Source organism: Salvelinus fontinalis, chromosome 1 (assembly GCF_029448725.1).
Source record: "Salvelinus fontinalis isolate EN_2023a chromosome 1, ASM2944872v1, whole genome shotgun sequence".
Classification (NCBI taxonomy): domain Eukaryota; kingdom Metazoa; phylum Chordata; class Actinopteri; order Salmoniformes; family Salmonidae; genus Salvelinus; species Salvelinus fontinalis.
The window spans coordinates 24,633,540-24,652,557 of NC_074665.1; the positions used below are offsets into that span (position 1 = coordinate 24,633,540).

Here is a 19,018-nt window from a genome sequence, read left to right on the forward strand (position 1 = left end):
GCCTCTGAAAATCATATCATCCTCGGTCAAGCAGAGAGGTGAGATTGATCATCATAAGCTCCTATCTGCTCTGTGTAGCTGTGTTTGTCCTGGATCGATGGGTTAAGTGCATAAGTGCTGAATACCTCTGTTGTGGTTCCTTCTGCTGAGGTGAAATAGTCGCTCGCTCTATCCTTAACATGAATCCATGCACTCCTACACACAAACACAAATATAGTGCCAGTGTATGGTGTGTGTGTGTGGGACCAAACAGAAGACTCTCTAGATGAGGTATTTTACATAAAGACACTTTATTATCTTATGCATACATCTCCTGATATGATATTTATAGATATAATAATACCAGTACATCAAAAATAATAACTGTCATTGTTTTATATAGATATATAGATATATATAGAAAACTAAGAAGATATACACTACTCTTGACTTATCTTATTTCTATCTTATTTCTATCACCACAAATGTATCAAGTCACAGGGAGGCGAGGTTATACAGCAGTCCTGTAGTAATAATGTATGTTCGCACGCGCGTGTGTGTGTATGTATGTATGTATGTGTGTGTGGCCCCACACATATCACATGAATTGAGGATAGGATTTTGATATGTTTTCTCCACAGCCATTGTCATATGAGCAGGTTGAAACCAACGTTTGTGAATTTCAAAATGTATAATATGGGTCAATATGATGCAATCTTCTCATTTGAACATTGACACAAGATTTATGTACTGTACTGTAACACTGGTTAGAACTTCACACAAAGCTAAAAGGGGAACAGAGTATTGCACTGTATTATGGGGAAGCATGTGTTGGTCTGTAAAGGGCCCATGGCCTACAAGTCTTGTTCCTTTCTCTTTCATAAGGTTTCTTTCTCAAAGGAGGTAGGACTATTCTGTTAGCAACAGAAATATTATCATATCTCACTGACAGCAATCTTCATTTGGCAATCATGGAGTGTTTGGCTTTGCCTCTAAAACCATCATGTTTCCTCTTTTTGAAGACAAGAAAGATCATGGCTGAAGTCGGCGAGTCACCCTCATCAAGACATTGTCTTTCATTCTTTCTTTGTATCTTTCTACCCGTCTTTCTTTCTCTCTCTTTATTTATCTTGATCTTTCTCTACTGCACCTGTCTTTATACTGTTTCTCTCCCCCCTCCCTTTAGAGACTCTGGTCACAGCTTGTGGTGGTCAGGAGGCATCAAAGCTGAAAGACAAGAATGGAAAATGGATATTACCATTACCGTGTATGCATGTGTGCGTGTCCATGCGTGTGTTTGTGTGTGTGCGCATGTGTGTGTGTGAGCCTGTGCTCAGCAGAATGAGGAGAGCAAACCTCTCTAGGTAACCTGAGGGCTGATATATTCGGCCATTAAAAGTGCTTCATCATTAAATATTAAGCCAGCCCATCACTCACCCTACAGGCAGCACATTAAGACTGGGGTCAGAGCAGAGGGAGCCCAAATACACGCACACACACGCAGAGACACACATGCAGACACGCAAGCATACAGTAGACGACAACACGTACACACACACACACTCAAGACACATGAAAGAGTCCATTGTCATCAATCTCTTTCCCAAAAATATCTGTGCAGTATGCCTGTGAGCGAGCGTGTGTTTGTGTGTGTGCATCAGTGGAGGCTGGTGGGAGGAGCAATAGGAGGACGGGCTCATTCAAATGGCGGGAATGGAATAAATGGAACGGAGTCAAACGTGGTTTCTATATGTTTGATGTGTTTGATACCATTCCATTCATTCCATTCCAGCCATTATAATGAGCCCATCCTCCTATAGCTCCTCCCACCAGCCTCCACTGGTGTGCATACCTGTGTATGTATGCCTTACCTGTTCCAAAGCTTCACACTCCTACAGGTGTTGGGGCAGCAGCCAGCAGATATGAGAGCTGCAAACATCAATAAATATGATACATTATTTATATGACCAAGGACAAGCACAACATCCTGATGACAATAATACAAGCAAATAATAGAATAGAAAATATTGAATAGAGTATTGTTGTAATAGTGTGTCTGTTAAATGACTAAATTGTTACGGTGCAAGACAATGGGGAGTCTTGATTCCCACAGTATATTCAGAGCACAGTGTGTGTGTGTGTGTGTGTGTGTGTGTGTGTGTGTGTGTGTGTGTGTGTGTGTGTGTGTGTGTGTGGCCATAACAGTGAGTCATTTTAGTAATGACAGTCATTAGGTGGAGAACAACCAACTAATTCAAGTGTTTTGTAATATAGCAGCATCACTTACAATGAGAGGGTCTGCTGGTTTAATTAGCTTATAATGCCCTCTTAATTATGTTTGATTCACTGAGTAAGAAGAACACACACACACACAGTGCCTTCTGACACAGTGCGCTCTGATACACAAAGGTGTGAAGACCCACAGTGAAATGCTCAGATGTGTGGTTGGGGCATAAATTAAGTGGATGTATGAGAGTGATGTTACTCTCAGATCTCTCTCCATGTCTGTTACAGCATGGATGGCCCCAGCCTCTGGGCGCCACTTCCTGTTACCCATCATCCTCTGCTTTAGTGTCTGTCAACATAGCACTGTGTATCTGCCTGGGAGTAAGAGATAGATGTCATCCTTTTTGGATTTTCTGTCTGTTCCTCACACATCACATCTATTTCCTTCTCTCTGTCTTCTTGTATGTGAATCTAGCTCCACCTGTCTGTCCTTCTTTCTCTCTCACTCTCTCTCTCTCGCACTCACTCACTCATCTCTGTCTCTCATCTCTGTCTCTCATCTCTGTCTCTCTCTCTCTCATCATAATAAAGGTGTTATTCTGTTAGGGCTGAGATATGCCCCTGTCCATATCGGTTGTATGTTCAGTCACACTAGATCAGGCACTCATGCAGGCACACAAACACACACACACAGCCCTCACACGCATAGCGACAAATAGCATTCCATTCAGCCATAAATCACTTATACATTTTAACTGTGACCCTAGGCCTCTATTAACTAGAAATTACCATTATTGAGTATCGGTTGCCATGGTCACACTTTGGCTTTGAGCTAAATTGATTGTCTACCAATGACAGGACTACATATGAATGTCCTTGGGAAGGGGCAGAGATAAAGGCAAGGCACTGCTTTGAAAGGAATTATCAACACACATACCACTACACTGACTCTCTATGTGGAGCTAGGTACTTAAAAACCCAATACCTGGGTATCAATGGTCAAAATAACTCCTTAAAGCACTATTACTTCAGCATGTGTGTCGTCACATCCACTCACATTCCACTACAACACCATGGTACTTGCATACTGAGCAGCAAGGGGAACTGCCCTTCCCTACCTGAAGGCTATGCTCAAACCCTACACCCCAACCCGAGTACTCTGTTCTGCCACCTCTGGCCTCTTGGCCCTAAGCAACACTCCCACTCCCACTCTAAGGGAGGGCAGCTCACGCTCAGCCCAGTCCAAGCTCTTCTCTGTCCTGGCACCCAATGGTTGAACAAGCTTCCCTCTGACACTAGGACAGCAGAGACCCTGCCTATCTTCCTGAAAACGTCTGAAACCCTACCTCTTGAAAGAGTATCTTAAATAATCACACAGCACCCACCCCCTTTTTTGTCCCTACTAGCACTGACTTCGCTGATAACTACTTTATTGAGGGAAAATATATTTACTATGACTGAGATATATGGTTGTCCAACCTAGATATTTTGAAATTAATGCACTAGCTGTTAGTCGCTCAGACTATGAGCGTCTGCTAAATGACTAAAATGTAAATGTAATGTGTTGTCGATATTAGGCAGTAAATTTGTACCATTCAGAGCCCTCAGCCATCTTGGCTATTTGTGCAGGACCAGATCAAACTTCCAGTGAGCATGTGGCAGAACAGGTGTTCAGAAGGAGAGGCAGGAAGAAAGAAGAGCTGACGAGTGACCACGGTCATTCATCATCTGTCATACACATGGAGTGTGTTTGTGTTTGTGTGTGTGTATGTGTATGTGTGAGCGTGCATATGAGTCTGTGTTTACTAAATACATCCCCTTTGAGCAGAGAGACCCTGGTCCTCTTGTCCCTCTCTGCTACTATTGACCTGCGCTACTATTGACCTGCTTCCTCCTGCACTCCCATTGGTCCAGCCAGAGACGGGGACAAAGACCTCTGGCTAGTCCACAGCTGTCTGCTCTGCCTTGCTGCACCTGTGTGTGTGTGTGTGTGTGTGTGTGTGTGTGTGTGTGTGTGTGTGTGTGTGTGTGTGTGTGTGTGTGTGTGTGTGTGTGTGTGTGTGTGTGTGTGTGTGTGTGTGTGTGTGTCCTCTGAGGCATAGCCTCATTGTGAGTGGAAGATAGAAGGGAGTATAGAAAGAAGTGACTCTTTGATCAACAGCACCGTGCTTCTATGAAGATTTCAAAGAGTAAACACACACACAGACAAACACACATACCAAGGTAAAGATACACACACACACACATACCGACCCACATGCAAAACAACACACACCACATCAACAATATTCATTATGTTCCTGAATCCCTCCATGGTAGCCAACAGACACAGTGTCAGTGTAGGTCTGCTCTGAATCTGAACCCCTGCATTAGGCTATTTCCCTTGTGGGCGGCCAAAAAGCTCAAAGCACCGGGAACAACCCCTAAGTGTTGCTTACACTAGCAAATAAACAGTGATTTCCCTGCATCTATTTGAATACATAACACAGTGTACACTAGGAACAGTCAGAAGCCTGAAGCCGACGTGGATAGGGGAGTGTGTATTATGATTATAATAATAATAATAATTTGATGGGTGCTTATATTTGTCCAATTTACACAAGTGTGTACTATACACGTGCAATAATTTTTTTGTTGTTGCATATCCTAACTACCCCTGAGACACCCTCAGAGACTCAAACTAGTGACCTTTAGGTTACTGGCCCAATGTTCTTACCGCTAGGCTACCTGCCTCCCAAACCATTGCCCAACGTGGGGCATGTGTGTGTGTGTGTGCGCACGTGCATGCACAGACAGATATTCGTATGTGTGAATGTGTACGTGAGTACATGCATCTGCGCATGAAAGTGTGTGTGTGGGTGGGTTAGCTTCACAAGTAAGCAAATAATATGTCAAATATTCCTCTGCAGAAAAAAATGCTTCAAAGTGGAAATGTAAATGAGAAGCCAGGGAAGCAGCTGTTGGCCTAGATTAGAAGCTGTCCCCAGTAGAGGACCTATGATCACTATCACACACACATACACACTGGACCATTACCAAAAGTATGTGGACACCTGCTCGTCGAACATCTCATTCCTAAATCATGGGCATTAATATGGAGTTTGTCCCCCCTTTGCTGCTATACAGCCTCCACTCTTCTGGGAAGGCTTTCTACTAGATGTTGGAACATTGCTGCTGCGGGGACGTGCTTCCATTCAGCCATAAGAGCATTAGTGAGGTCGAGCACTGATGTTGGGCTATTAGGCCTGGCTCGCAGTCGGCGTTTCAATTCATCCCAAAGGTGTTCAATGGGTTTGAGGTCAGGGCTCTGTGCAGGCCAGTGAAGTTTCCACGTCAATCTCAACAAACTATTTCTGTATGGACCTCGCTTTGTGTACAGGGGCATTGTCATGCTGAAACAGGAAAGGGCCTTCCGCAAACTGTTGACACAAAGTTAGAAGCACAGAATCGTCTAAAATGTTGTTGTACTTTACAGTTGCCACTATGCATTCGGGCAGGTAGCGTTCTCCTGGCATTCGACAAGCCCATATTCGTCCGTCGGACTGCCTGATGGTGAAGCAGGATTCATCACTCCAGAGAACGCGTTTTCACTGCTTCAGAGTCCAATGGCGGCGAGCTTTACGCAACCCAATGCTTGGCATTGCGTATGATGATATTAGGCTTGTGTGCGACTGCTCGGCCCTGGAAACCCATTTCATGAAGCTCCCGAAAAACAGTTATTGCGCTGACGCTGCTTCCAGAGGCAGTTTGGAACTCGGTAGTGAATGTTGCAACCAAGGACTGACGATTTTTACGCATTACGCGTTTCAGCACTTGGCAGTCCCGGACTGTGAGCTTGTGTGGCCTACCACTTCATGGCTGAGCCGTTATTGCACCTTGATGTTTCCACTTCACAATAACAGCACTTACAGTTGACCATAGCAGCCCTAGAAGGGCATAAATTTCATGAACTGACTTCTTGGAAAGGTGGCATCATATGACGGTGCCACGTTGAAAGTCACAGAGCTCTTCAGTAAGGCCATTCTACTGCCAATGTTTGTCAAGGGAGATTGTATGGCTGTGTGCTTGATTTTATACACCTGTCAGCAACGGGTGTGGTAGAAATAGCCGAATCCACTAATTTGAAGGGATGTCCACATACTTTTGTATATATCGTGTATATGGCAGTAGAATATTGGCCTGAGGTCAACACTTAATGTGTTTTGAAATAATTTGTGAAATGCATTGTAATGGTTTTAAAATTGGATTTAACTGCCTTAATTTTCCTGGACCCCAGGAAGAGTTGCTGCTGCCTTGGCAGCAACTAATGGGGATCCATGATAAATACAAATACACATGCTTATACACGCACACACACACAAACGGTTGGGTAGGTTACTTTCTAAATGTAATTTGTTACAGTTGCAAGTTACCTGTCCAAAATTGTAATCAGTAACGTAATCTGATTACATTCCGTTACTTTTAGATTACTTTCCCCTTAAGAGGCATTAGAAGAGGCATTAGAAGAAGATGTATGTTACCAATTGAACGACATCTATTTCAGGATAAATCAGTGTTAAAGTGTACATAGCTGGCCATATATGGATGTTACATTTTACTTTATGGGTTGGTTATGTAGGCGTAGGTGTGAGTAGGTGTGTCCAAACCTTTGACTGGTACTGTATGTATAATTTATACATCAAAAAGTGGATGTAGTAACTACAGATTGCCCCTTTAAGTCTATCAAAAGTGTGCAAGTTTGAGCATGTGTCCATTAGACATGGATTTTCAGCATGAATTAGATTGAGCAAAAAAAGCCCAACTTTTATTCCCTAGGCTTGAATCTGCACTATGCAGCTGTTGCAAGAGCGCATTTTTTACTGGCTGTCCACTGGTTTCAAAAATAATGATTGATAGGCAGTTTAATCGTTTTGAATTCAATCATTATTGGGTTCAAATACACATTTAGATTTGTGAACAGCCATAAAACAACAGCCACAATCCGTAAGCAGCAAATAGCTAAATGAGAGAGCAGCAGTGTGATTCACATCAATGCGCTATGTAGACATTAATAATAAGTGATATCCGTATCACTGAAGACGACACCACTACTGTCATCCTTACCTCCAAGCGTTCATTCAAGTTGGATAATCATTGGATGCTGACAGCAACCGCACCATTGGAAGACATAGCTTAGATTGTAGACTACAAAAGCCTATTCCTCATCTTTTCCCACAAACCATCAAACACATTTGGTGTGTCATCATATTGGTCTCTGACTTCTGGTCAGACTCGCTCAGGTCAAACAAACTTAAACTTGCACCTTTTTTCAATGCTGATTTGAATGTCATTGAGAAAACAGAAAAGTGTCAAAACATATTTTTTGGCAAACATCCTTTCTGAATTGAAAAATAATCCTCGAAGTAATCATCTAGTTTTTCAAAAGTATCGGTAATCTGATTACAATATTTTTGCTGGTAACGGATTACAATTACCGTTTTTTGTAATCCCTTACATGTAACACGTTACTCCCCAACCCTGCACACAGACAGACAGACACAACGAAGAATGATTGCTGGCACTGGCCCTTGCCTCACAGTCCCATGGACCTCCCCTGACCTCCTCCAACATCCCATAATCTAACAGCAACCCAGGTCAACACTTAATGAGTTTCTTACCAAATATCTGTGGTGGGTTTACCACCTCATTGGCCTACTTCCTTCCTGCTAGCAACCAAAAGAGCGAAAAATACCCAACAGTGGAAGCAAATACACACTCTCACACTTCCAAACACACTTTCCAGTTGTAGTTGTTTGTTGTTTCCTAGCGCTCACAGCCGGGAGCCTGGAGACGGAGCCTAGAGACGGAGTAAATGTAAGTGATTGGAGCACGTCAGGGAATCAGCGCTGTTAGGAGGATAAACTACTATTTAAAACCCCTAAGATCAAACACACTCACACACATATGCTGTGTGTGTTTTCTCTGGAGGCAAATTAGGCTAGTCCAACCCAAAACATCCACCCACCACAGAGCAATGTTCTCTCTCTTCTCTTCTCTTCTCTCAGCAGAAACACAGCAGGGGTACTGGGGAACACACAATACAGTATATAAAGACCTGGTCTAGCTACTGTTTGCCTGCCCTGGTACTGAGAGGTAGTGTGGTAAAAAGCATGTGTTGGTACTTTATATACTACCACAGAGAATTAATCACAATTGGTACCAGATGGTACATACAGTTGAAGTCGGAGGTTTACATACACCTTAGCCAAATACATTTAAACTCAGTTTTTCACAATTCCTGATATTTAATCCTAGTAAAAATTCCCTTCTTTAGGTCAGTTAGGATCACCACTTTATTTTAAGAATAATTATATTTGGTAGCATTGCCTTTAAATAGTTTAACTTGGGTCAAACGTTTCGGGTAGCCTTCCACAAGCTTCCCACAATAAGTTGAGTGAATTTTGGCCCATTCCTCCTGACAGAGCTGGTGTAACTGAATCAGGTTTCTAGGCCTCTTTGCTCGCATGTTTTTTCAGTTCTGCCCACACATTTTCTATAGGATTGAGGTCAGGGCTTTGTGATGGACACTCCAATACCTTGACTTTGTTGTCCTTAAGCCATTTTGACACAACTTTGGAAGTATGCTTGGGGTCATTGTCCTTTTGGAAGACCCATTTGCAACCAAGCTTTAAATTCCTGACTGATGTCTTGAGATGTTGCTTCAATATATCCACAATTTTCCTACCTCATGATGCCATCTATTTTGTGAAGTGCACCAGTCCCTCCTGCAGGAAAGCACTCCCACAACATGATGCTGCCTCCCCCGTGCTTCACGGTTGGGATGGTGTTCTTCGAACTTGCAAGCATCCCCCTTTTCCCTCCAAACATAACGACGGTCATTATGGCCAAACAGTTCTATTGTTGTTTCATCAGACCAGAGGACATTTCTCCAAAAAGTACGATCTTTGTCCCCATGTGCAGTTGCAAACCATAGTCTGGCTTTTTTATGGCGGTTTTGGAGCAGTGTCTTCTTCCTTGATGAGCACCCTTTCAGGTTATGTCGATATAGGTCTCGTTTTACAGTGGATATAGATACTTTTGTACCGGCTTCCTCCAGCATCTTCACACGGTCCTTTGCTATTGTTCTGGGATTGATTTGCACTTTTCACACCAAAGTACGTTCATCTCTAGGAGACAGAACGCGTTTCCTTCCTGAGCGGTATTACGACTGTGTGGTCCCATGGTGTTTATACTTGCGTACTATTGTCGTACAGATGAACGTGGTACCTTTAGGCGTTAGGAAATTGCTCACAAGGATGAACCAGACTTGTGGAGGTCTACAATTTTTTTCCTGAGGTCTTGGCTGATTTCTTTTGATTTTCCCATGAAGCAAAGAGGCCTTGAGTTTGAAGGTAGGCCTTGAAATACATTCACAGGTACACCTCCAATTGACTCAAATGATGTCAATTAGCCTATCAGAAGCTTCTAAATCCATGACATCATTTTCTGGAATTTTCCAAGCTGTTTAAAGGCACAGTCAACTTAGTGTATGTAAACTTCTGACCCACTGATATTGTGATACAGTGAATTATAAGTGAAATAATCTGTCTGTAAACAATTGTTGGAAAAATTACTCGTGTCATGCACAAAGTAGATGTCCTAACCGACTTGCCAAAACTATAGTTTGTTTACAAGAAATTTGTGGAGTGGTTGAAAAATGAGTTTTAATGACTCCAACCTAAGTGTATATAAACTTCCGACTTCAACTGTAGTAGTATTGTTGCTCTACATATACCAGAAAGACATTCACACATAACATCAAATACATACCAGACATAGTCCATGCATCAATTACAAAAACATCTGCCTTTTCACTATGCTGTTGGGTTGTGCAACACTATATTGAGTTCAGCACTATTGCTAATCTGAACTGTTTACACAGCTTATCATTTAAAGTGAATGCAGCCCAGTTAGCACGCCTGTCATGAACACAGGAAGTGTGATTGACAGTGAAAACAGGATGTAGAGCATATGCTGACATCATATCCTCTTTCTCAGCGTCTTTATTCACAGCTACAGCAGGACTCAAATCTCAGGCCTAAAAATAGCCCAAGCTCAGTAAACAGTATGAGACCCTAGAGAATAAACAGCCACTGTTTTTCCTCTATTCGCCACTCCAATCTCTCTTTCATGCTCGGATGCACGCACGCATACTGCCATGAGGAGAGGTAGGTGTGGCTAACCCTTTATTGAAGAAGTGGAGAAGCCATGTCATCAGTTTTGTTGACAGTCTGCCTCAGGAGCTTTTCTGCTCACTCTATAGGACTTCCCGTTAGAACTTCATGTTGATCAGGTGTAGGGCTGTGGCGGTCATGATATTTTGGCAGCCGGTGATTGACAAGCAAATCACTGCCGGTCTCACAGTCATTTACTGTTAATTAACCCTTTAGAACCCATAGCGGCCGTCAATGGCATTTCTTTAAATTACTATAGCGGGCGCGAATGGCCTTGTTTTCTAACAATAATATCTGTGTCAATATAGCAAATGAACTTGCTAACAACCTGTTGTCGTATCCATGTGGCTGTTGTCATCAACCAGAAACATGGTATGCTGTCATTTGACCTTTTATATATATTTTTTACTTAATTACTGAAAATTATTGCGCCAAGAGGGACAATTCTTTTTACTGTGAAAGATGCTGTGGTTGGTGATACGGATTTGGACACGTCCATGCACTTTGCAAAGCGATGATGTCGAGGTGAGTGAAATAAGTACCTCAGCCACTGCACCTCAGCCACGCTCAAGGTCATAAACGATATCGTAACCGCCATCGATAGGAAACAATACTGTGCAGCCGTATTCATTGACCTGGCCAAGGCTTTTGACTCTGTCAATCACCACATCCTCATTGGCAGACTCGACAGCCTTGGTTTCTCAAATGATTGCCTCGCCTGGTTCACCAACTACTTCTCTGATAGAGTTCAGTGTGTCAAATCGGAGGGTCTGTTGTCCGGGCCTCTGGCAGTCTCTATGGGGGAGCCACAGGGTTCAATTCTTGGACCGACTCTCTTCTCTGTTTACATCAATGATGTCGCTCTTGCTGCTGGTGATTCTCTGATCCACCTCTACGCAGACGACACTATTCTGTATACTTCTGGCCCTTCTTTTGACACTGTGTTAACAACCCTCCAGGCGAGCTTCAATGCCATACAACTCTCCTTCCGTGGCCTCCAACTGCTCTTAAATACAAGTAAAACCAAATGCATGCTCTTCAACCGATCGCTGCCTGCTCCTGCCCGCCTGTCCAACATCACTACTTTGGACGGCTCTGACTTAGAATATGTGGACAACTACAAATACCTAGGTGTCTGGTTAGACTGTAAACTCTCCTTCCAGACCCACATCAAACATCTCCAATCCAAAGTCAAATCTAGAATTGGCTTCCTATTCCGCAACAAAGCATCCTTTACTCATGCTGCCAAACATACCCTTGTAAAACTGACCATCCTACCAATCCTCGACTTCGGTGATGTCATTTACAAAATAGCCTCCAAAACCCTACTCAATAAATTGGATGCAGTCTATCACAGTGCCATCCGTTTTGTCACCAAAGCCCCATATACTACCCACCACTGCGACCTGTACACTCTCGTTGGCTGGCCCTCGCTTCATACTCGTCGCCAAACCCACTGGTTCCAGGTCATCTACAAGACCCTGCTAGGTAAAGTCCCCCCTTATCTCAGCTCGCTGGTCACCATAGCAGCACCTACCTGTAGCACGCGCTCCAGCAGGTATATCTCTCTAGTCACCCCCAAAACCAATTCTTCCTTTGGACGCCTCTCCTTCCAGTTCTCTGCTGCCAATGACTGGAACGAACTACAAAAATCTCTGAAACTGGAAACACCTATCTCCCTCACTAGCTTTAAGCACCAGCTGTCAGAGCAGCTCATAGATTACTGCACCTGTACATAACCCATCTACAATTTAGCCCAAACAACTACCTCTTTACCTACTGTATTTATTTATTAATTTATTTCGCTCCTTTGCACCCCATTATTTCTGTCTCTACTTTGCACTTTCTTCCAATGCAAACCAACCATTCCAGTGTTTTTTTAGTTTTTATTTTACTTGCTCTGTTGTACTCACTTCGCCTCCATGGCCTTTTTATATTTTATTTATTTATACATATATCTGTTTGCCTTCACCTCCCTTATCTCACCTCACTTGCTCACATTGTATATAGACTTATTTTTTTTCACTGTATTATTGACTATATGTTTGTTTTTACTCCATGTGTAACTATGTGTTGTTGTATGTGTCGAACTGCTTTGCTTTATCTTGGCCAGGTTGCAATTGTAAATGAGAACGTGTTCTCAATTTGCCTACCTGGTTAAATAAAGGTTAAATAAAAATAAAATTAAAAAAAAGTAAACAGCAGCTATATGTTTTGTGTTGTTGATGTTTGATCCTGTGAAACTTGGGGAATAGCTCTCAGATTAGCAAGTCAAGCCATAATAACTTGGTTGGTACAGGCAAGAACATCAGCAGTGGAGCTCATGGAAATAGTTGCAGTGTTTAGCTTTATATAGTCAGCTAACTAGTTAGTTGGTTTGTCTTGTTTCTACCGAAGTAATAAATATGGAAAATGCCCAAGATGCTTGCTATAGCTAGCTAGCTAACTAGTTAGTCTGTCAGGCAAGAAAAGTTGTGTGTTGTGGTAAATTAGGGCTGCGCTCATGAAGTGTCAACCTCAGCTGCCACTTTCACAAGCTAGCCAACCAGCTAACTAGCCACCGAAATGAAAGCTAGAGTAATTTGTTTTTATCTGCTGGGCTTAGGTTGTGGTTTGTCATGCTTGCTAGGTGCAGATATTCACAGGCTATACATTACCTCGTTTTCCTATCATTTGACAGCTCAGCTGCCGTGTTAGGCTAGTACATGCCTGCGCACTGAACCTCATGTGATGAGCTGGATATTTGTTTACATAGAAAGCTAACAAGTTGCTTCTTTTGTCCAGTTTTTACAGATGCAATTAATTTGGAAACTGTCCCAGCTTCGTAACTAATCAGCTAATATTGGCGAACTCTGCAGTTAGCCTGTCAGCCAGCAAAGCAAGAGTTGATTGAGAGAGAGTGAGTGAGTGTGGAATGGGAGGCGTGTAACTTCATCACACTATTTATTTATTTATTATGGAAACTCCTTATTAGGAAGAGAGAATGTGTATGTTTGAGAAAAAGAAAGAGGAAGAAGAGAGAAATTGTGTTCCTGAACACAATTGTTTCCTATTTGTTGCTCCTCTCCTCTCCCTCTGTTCCTCTAGGTCAGTGGTTCCCAAACGTTTTATAGTCCGGTACCCCTTCAAACATTCAACCTCCAGCTGCGTACCCCCTCTAGCACCAGGATCAGCGAACACTCAAATGTTGCTTTTTGCAATCATTGTAAGCCTGCCACACACACACTATATGATACATGTATTAAACATAAGAATGAGTGTGAGTTTTTGTCACAACCCGGCCCGTGGGACGTGACAAAGAGCTCTTATAGAACCAGGGCACAAATAATAATATAATAATAATCAAGAATTGTTCTCTTTCTTTAACCATTTTACATATAAAACCTTATTTGTTCATTGAAAATTATGAATAACTCACCACAGGTTCATGAGAAGGGTGTGCTTGAAAGGATGCACATAACTCTGCAATGTTGGGTTGTATTGGAGAGTCTCAGTCTTAAATCATTTTCCACACGAAGTCTGTGCCTGTATTTAGTTTTCATGCTAGTGAGGGCCGAGAATCCACTCTCACTGTCACAACTTATACCGAAGGTGGCTCCTCTCCCTGTTCGGGCGGGGCTCGGCGGTCAGCATCACCGGCCTCCTAGCCATCACGATCCATGTTTCCTTTTCCGTTTGTTTTTTCTTTGGTTCTGTCACACCTGGTTTTCATTTGCTTTGATTTCTGTGTGTATATTTACCCTGTTTCCCCGCTTAGGTTTGTGAGGGATTATTTTTTCTTGTTGCTTGTGGAGGCTTTCCTCAGTGTATTTTCGCGTGTAGTGATTTTAGTAAGGTGCGTTGTGGTTCTACGTCTTACGGGTGAACTGTTTGTTCCCTTTGGGTTTTGGGTATTTGTACTGGACTGTGTTTGTTTTGGACTTGCCCTGATTAAAAGTTACACGCTACACTGACCTTTCTGCTCTCCTGTGTTTCACTCCTCACTTACCTTCAGTGCACTCTCAACACTCACATAGGTACGTGGTTGCAAAGGGCATCAGTGTCTTAACAGCGTGATTTGCCAAGGCAGGATACTCTGAGCTCAGTCCAATTGAGAAATCTGGAAGTGGCATCTGATTAAATAAAATTTTCACAGAACCGCTTGCTGCAATTTCGATGAGGCTCTCTTGTTCAGATATCGGTAAGTGGACTGGAGGCAGGGCATGAAAGGAATAACGAATCTAGTTGTTTGTGTCATCCATTTAGGGAAAGTACCTGCGTAATTGCGCACCCAACTCACTCAGGTGTTTTGCTATATCACAATTGACATTGTCCGTAAACTTGAGTTAATTTGCACAAAAAAATCATACAATGATGGTAAGACCTTTGTGTTGTCCTTGTTAATGCAGACAGAGAAGAGCTCCAACTTCTTAATCATAACCTCAATATTGTCCCGCACATTGAATATAGTTGCGGAGAGTCCCTGTAATCCTCGATTCAGATCATTACAGGTGAGAAAAGACATCACCCAGATAGGCCAGTCGTGTGAGAAACTCGTCATCATGCAAGCGGTCAAACAAGTGAAAATGATGGTCAGTAAAGAAAGCTTTAAGCTCATCTCTAAATTAAAAAAAACTTGTCAATACTTTGTTCCTTGATAACCAGGGCACTTCTGTATGTTGTAAAAGCGTTACATGGTCGGTGCCCATATCATTGCATAGTGCAGAAAATACACGAGAGTTCAGGGCCTTGCTTTAACAAAGTTAACCATTTTCATTGTAGTGTCCAAAACGTCTTTCAAGCTGTCAGGCATTCCCTTGGCAGCAAGAGCCTCTCGGGTGGATGCTGCAATGTACCCAAGTGGTGTCGGGAGCAACTGCTTGCAGGAGCGTTACCACTCCACTATGTCTCCCTGTCATGGCTTTTGCGCCATCAGTACAGATACCAACATGAGCAGCAGCTACATTTGGCTACATATGGACTGTTAGTGGAATTCCCGCAAGAGAGTAACGGTTAATGTGATTGGATGTTAATTATTTGACTAGGCTACTTGTATTTGACATTGTGTTGTTATTTAGCTGAACACTAGATGGTTTCATTTTATTTTTGGCAGTGAAACAAGGCTACTCAGGCGAGAATAAAAACCTTACCCAAATGTATAGCCCTGTTGGAAAATATAAATGGCCCGTTTGAAAATATGAAGAAAAGAAAAATGAAAAGAAAGCATGTAATAAAAAATTACTAATTAAAATGTGATTATTTGGCATACCCACGACGGCATTGCGCGTACCCCAACAAGAAAATGGAAGGGTTTGACCATCTTGACCAACTGAGGAGCTATTACAATGTTACAATGTGCTATTACAATGTGAAAATGGTGGAAGTATGTGTTTTGGGGGAACGCTCAACAATACAATCCTAAAGGCATACATTGTGTGGTGGACCCTGCAAAGGCCCCTTCCCAGAAACCACAGTTGCTGGTCCATGAAGGCATTTAAAACGAAGCTTGTGCATTTACTTTGTAATATGGCTACAGTGGCAATAATTTGGTATTATTTTATAGTATGAAGAATATATCTGAACATAGCGTAATAAAATAGAAAGGAAGTGCGCACATGCGGCTATTCTGTGTTGAGTGGTTAACAAAGAAACTGGTCCTCCTACAAGCTTAATTTAGAGATATTTATGCAACTTTAGACATGATACAAACGTTGGGCTATATGTTTAGATTTTGAATACTAAGGCTGCATGATGGGACTCTAATGATGATTTGAAAAAAGTTGCATGAAAGGCATGAGCTCTGGTTTCTAGTGCAGGCTGCACACACTTCATCAGTCTCTCATTCACAATTTGACAAGCACTTGACAATATTCTCACCAGGCCTCGAATTTCCAGGCAGCATATCCCTTGGCCGTTATAGAATTCCCTTCTCCCGGCTGCCGTGCTTTGAAGCGCCTCTCTCTCAAATGGCTTGCTCAGATATCTCAATTCTTATTAGCCAATGTGGCAGGTAGCCTAGTGGTTAGTGTGTTGGGCCAGTAACCGAAAGGTTACTGGATTGAATCCCCGAGCTGACAAGGTACAAATCTGTTGTTCTGCCCCTGAACAAGGCAGTTATCCCACTGTTCCTAGGCTGTCATTGTAAATAAGAACTTGTTCGTAACTGACTTGCCTAGTTAAATAAGTAAATAAAATGCCGTCACGTGATCAGGTCCTTCTGACAGGCATTTCAGGTAAGCTACAAGTGAATGAAGAGAGACATTGTGGAAGTAACTGTGCGTATCCCTTTAAAAAATAATAATAATAATAAGTTTTTATCCCATTTTTCTCCCCAATTTTCGTGGTATCCAATCGCTAGTAATTACTATCTTGTCTCATCGCTACATCATCGCTACAACTCCCATACAGGCTCGGGCGAGACGAAGGTCGAAAGCCATGCGTCCTCCGAAGCACAACCCAACCAAGCCGCACTGCCTCTTAACACAGCGCGCCTCCAACCCGGAATCCAGCCGCACCAATGTGTCGGAGGAAACACTGTGTACCTGGCCCCCTTGGTTAGCGCGCACTGCGCCCGGCCCGCCACAGGGGTCGCTGGAGCGCGATGAGACAAGGATATCCCTACCGGCCAAACCCTCCCTAACCCGGACGACGCTATGCCAATTGTGCGTCGCCCCACGGACCTCCGGGTCGCGGCCAGCTGCGACAGAGCCTGGGCGCGAACCCAGAGACGCTGGTGGTGCAGCTAGCACTGCGATGCAGTGCTCTAGACCACTGCGCCACCCGGGAGGCTTGTGCGTGTCCCTTTTAACGAATTCCGAGGCGCATATTGAAGATATTAGAACTGTCCACAAGATGAGTAGGCCTAACGAACAGCAAAAGCACTAGCCTATGTCAATCTACTATCCTCCATAGTAAAAAGTCAACCAATTCTGCTGGTCAACTTGTCCTCCTGTGCAAGAAAAAAGAATGGTGACGGAGGGGATTGCTGCCTTTTTACATGCGCCTAACCAATTTAGCTTTTCTTTGTGTTTTTTTCGCATTGTTTCTAACTTATTTTGTACATCATGTTGATGCTACCGTCTCTTATGACCGAAAAGAGCGTCTGGGTGTCAGAACAGCGATTACTCACCTTGAACTGGACAAAGGGGGCGGCCCGTCCCAGACAAGGCCCAAATCCCCGTCATTCGCATTAAGAAAATAAGGAAATACAGGGGGCGTAGATCACGGTGCCTTGTGAGAATTTTTCGGCGAGTGGGTAACACGCCTCTACAGTCCGTTCTATTAGCCAACATGCAATCACTGGAGAGAATAAATTGGATGAGCTCTGTTCGAGACTATCCTACCAATGAGAAATTAAAACTGTAATGTCTTATGTTTCACAGAGTCAGGGCTGAACAACGACTTGGATAATATACAGTTGGCTGGGTTTCCCGTTCATTGGCAGTACAGAACAGCTACATCTGGTAAGATGAGGGTGGGGGTGTGCGTCTATTTGTCAATAACAGCTGGTGCGTGAGGTCTAATATTAAGGTAATCTCAAGGTATTGGTAGACTACCTCATGATAAGCTGTAGACCACACCATCTCCAATAGTTTTCAAATAAATTTTTCGTAGCCGTCTATTTACCACCACAAACTGACCAAACTCAACAAGCTGTATAAGGTCATAAGCAAACAAGGAAATGCTCATCCAGAAACTATGAGAGCCTATAAGGAGGAGGTCAGAGACCTGGCAGTATGGTGCCAGGACAACAACCTCTCCCTCAACGTGAGTAAGACAAAGGAGATGATCGTGTACTACAGGAAAAGGAGGGCCAAACACGGCCCCATTCAAGTTCCGTACAGCCCCTTACATCACTGGGGCCAAGCTTCCTGCCATCCATGACCTATATAATAGGCGGATTCAGAGGAAGGCCCAAAAAATTGTCAAAGTCTCCAGTCACCCAAGTCATAGACTGTTCTCTCTGCTACCACCTGGCAAGTGGTACCAGAGTGCCAAGTCTGGGGGGTAGAAGCTCCTTAACAGCTTCTACCCCCAAGCCATAAGACAGCTGAACAATTAATCAAAATGCCATCTGGACTATTTGCATTGACAACCCCACCCCTTTGTTTTTACACTGCTGCTACACTTAAAATACTGCAATACACTTAAATGCGAATGGAGGATTTTTTCCCCGTGGTTGATTTTCATGCTAGCTAGGTAGGCTATACTCCTGTTGGAAAGCAAAGCAATGTGCTTAATATTAGAAACATTTATAAATAAATATAGCAGGCCTAGTCTATAGAAAGCTGATGGGATCCTCCTATTTTTAATAGAGGCCATCAAAACTCTGTTTTCTCGCACAATTGCATAGCCTATAGAAATGTTGTGCAACATGAGCTTATGGGCTCTAATGAAGTGTTTGATTAGATTTTCAATGACATTTGCATTGATGTTAGAGTGATTAGAGGGACAATAGAGTGCTGAGTACCAGGTAGTTAGCTAGTTTGGTAGGCTACTAATGACCATCAGCAGCATCAGAACTTGGAGAACTTGCTGGGACTAAACGGTCACTTGGAATTTGACTGCCGTCATGACTTGTGACCGCCGGTATGGCAGTAATATGGTCATCGTAACAGCCC

General features: G+C 43.1%; 1 protein-coding gene across 2 annotated transcripts in view; it reads right to left on the bottom strand.

The window, feature by feature from the left end:
• Positions 1–271: 271 nt before the first annotated feature.
• LOC129850799 (coiled-coil domain-containing protein 85A-like) overlaps positions 272–19,018 on the bottom strand; it is an 88,307-nt gene continuing 69,560 nt past the window's right edge. For both annotated transcript variants that reach the window (XM_055917089.1, XM_055917046.1), the window contains exons 3-4: positions 1,851–1,908; positions 272–1,206 (exon numbers count right to left, since the gene is read on the bottom strand). In XM_055917089.1, the coding sequence (XP_055773064.1) occupies positions 1,191–1,206; positions 1,851–1,908 (74 nt within the window). In that variant the 3' untranslated portion in view covers positions 272–1,190. The remainder of the gene's footprint in view (positions 1,207–1,850; positions 1,909–19,018) is intronic.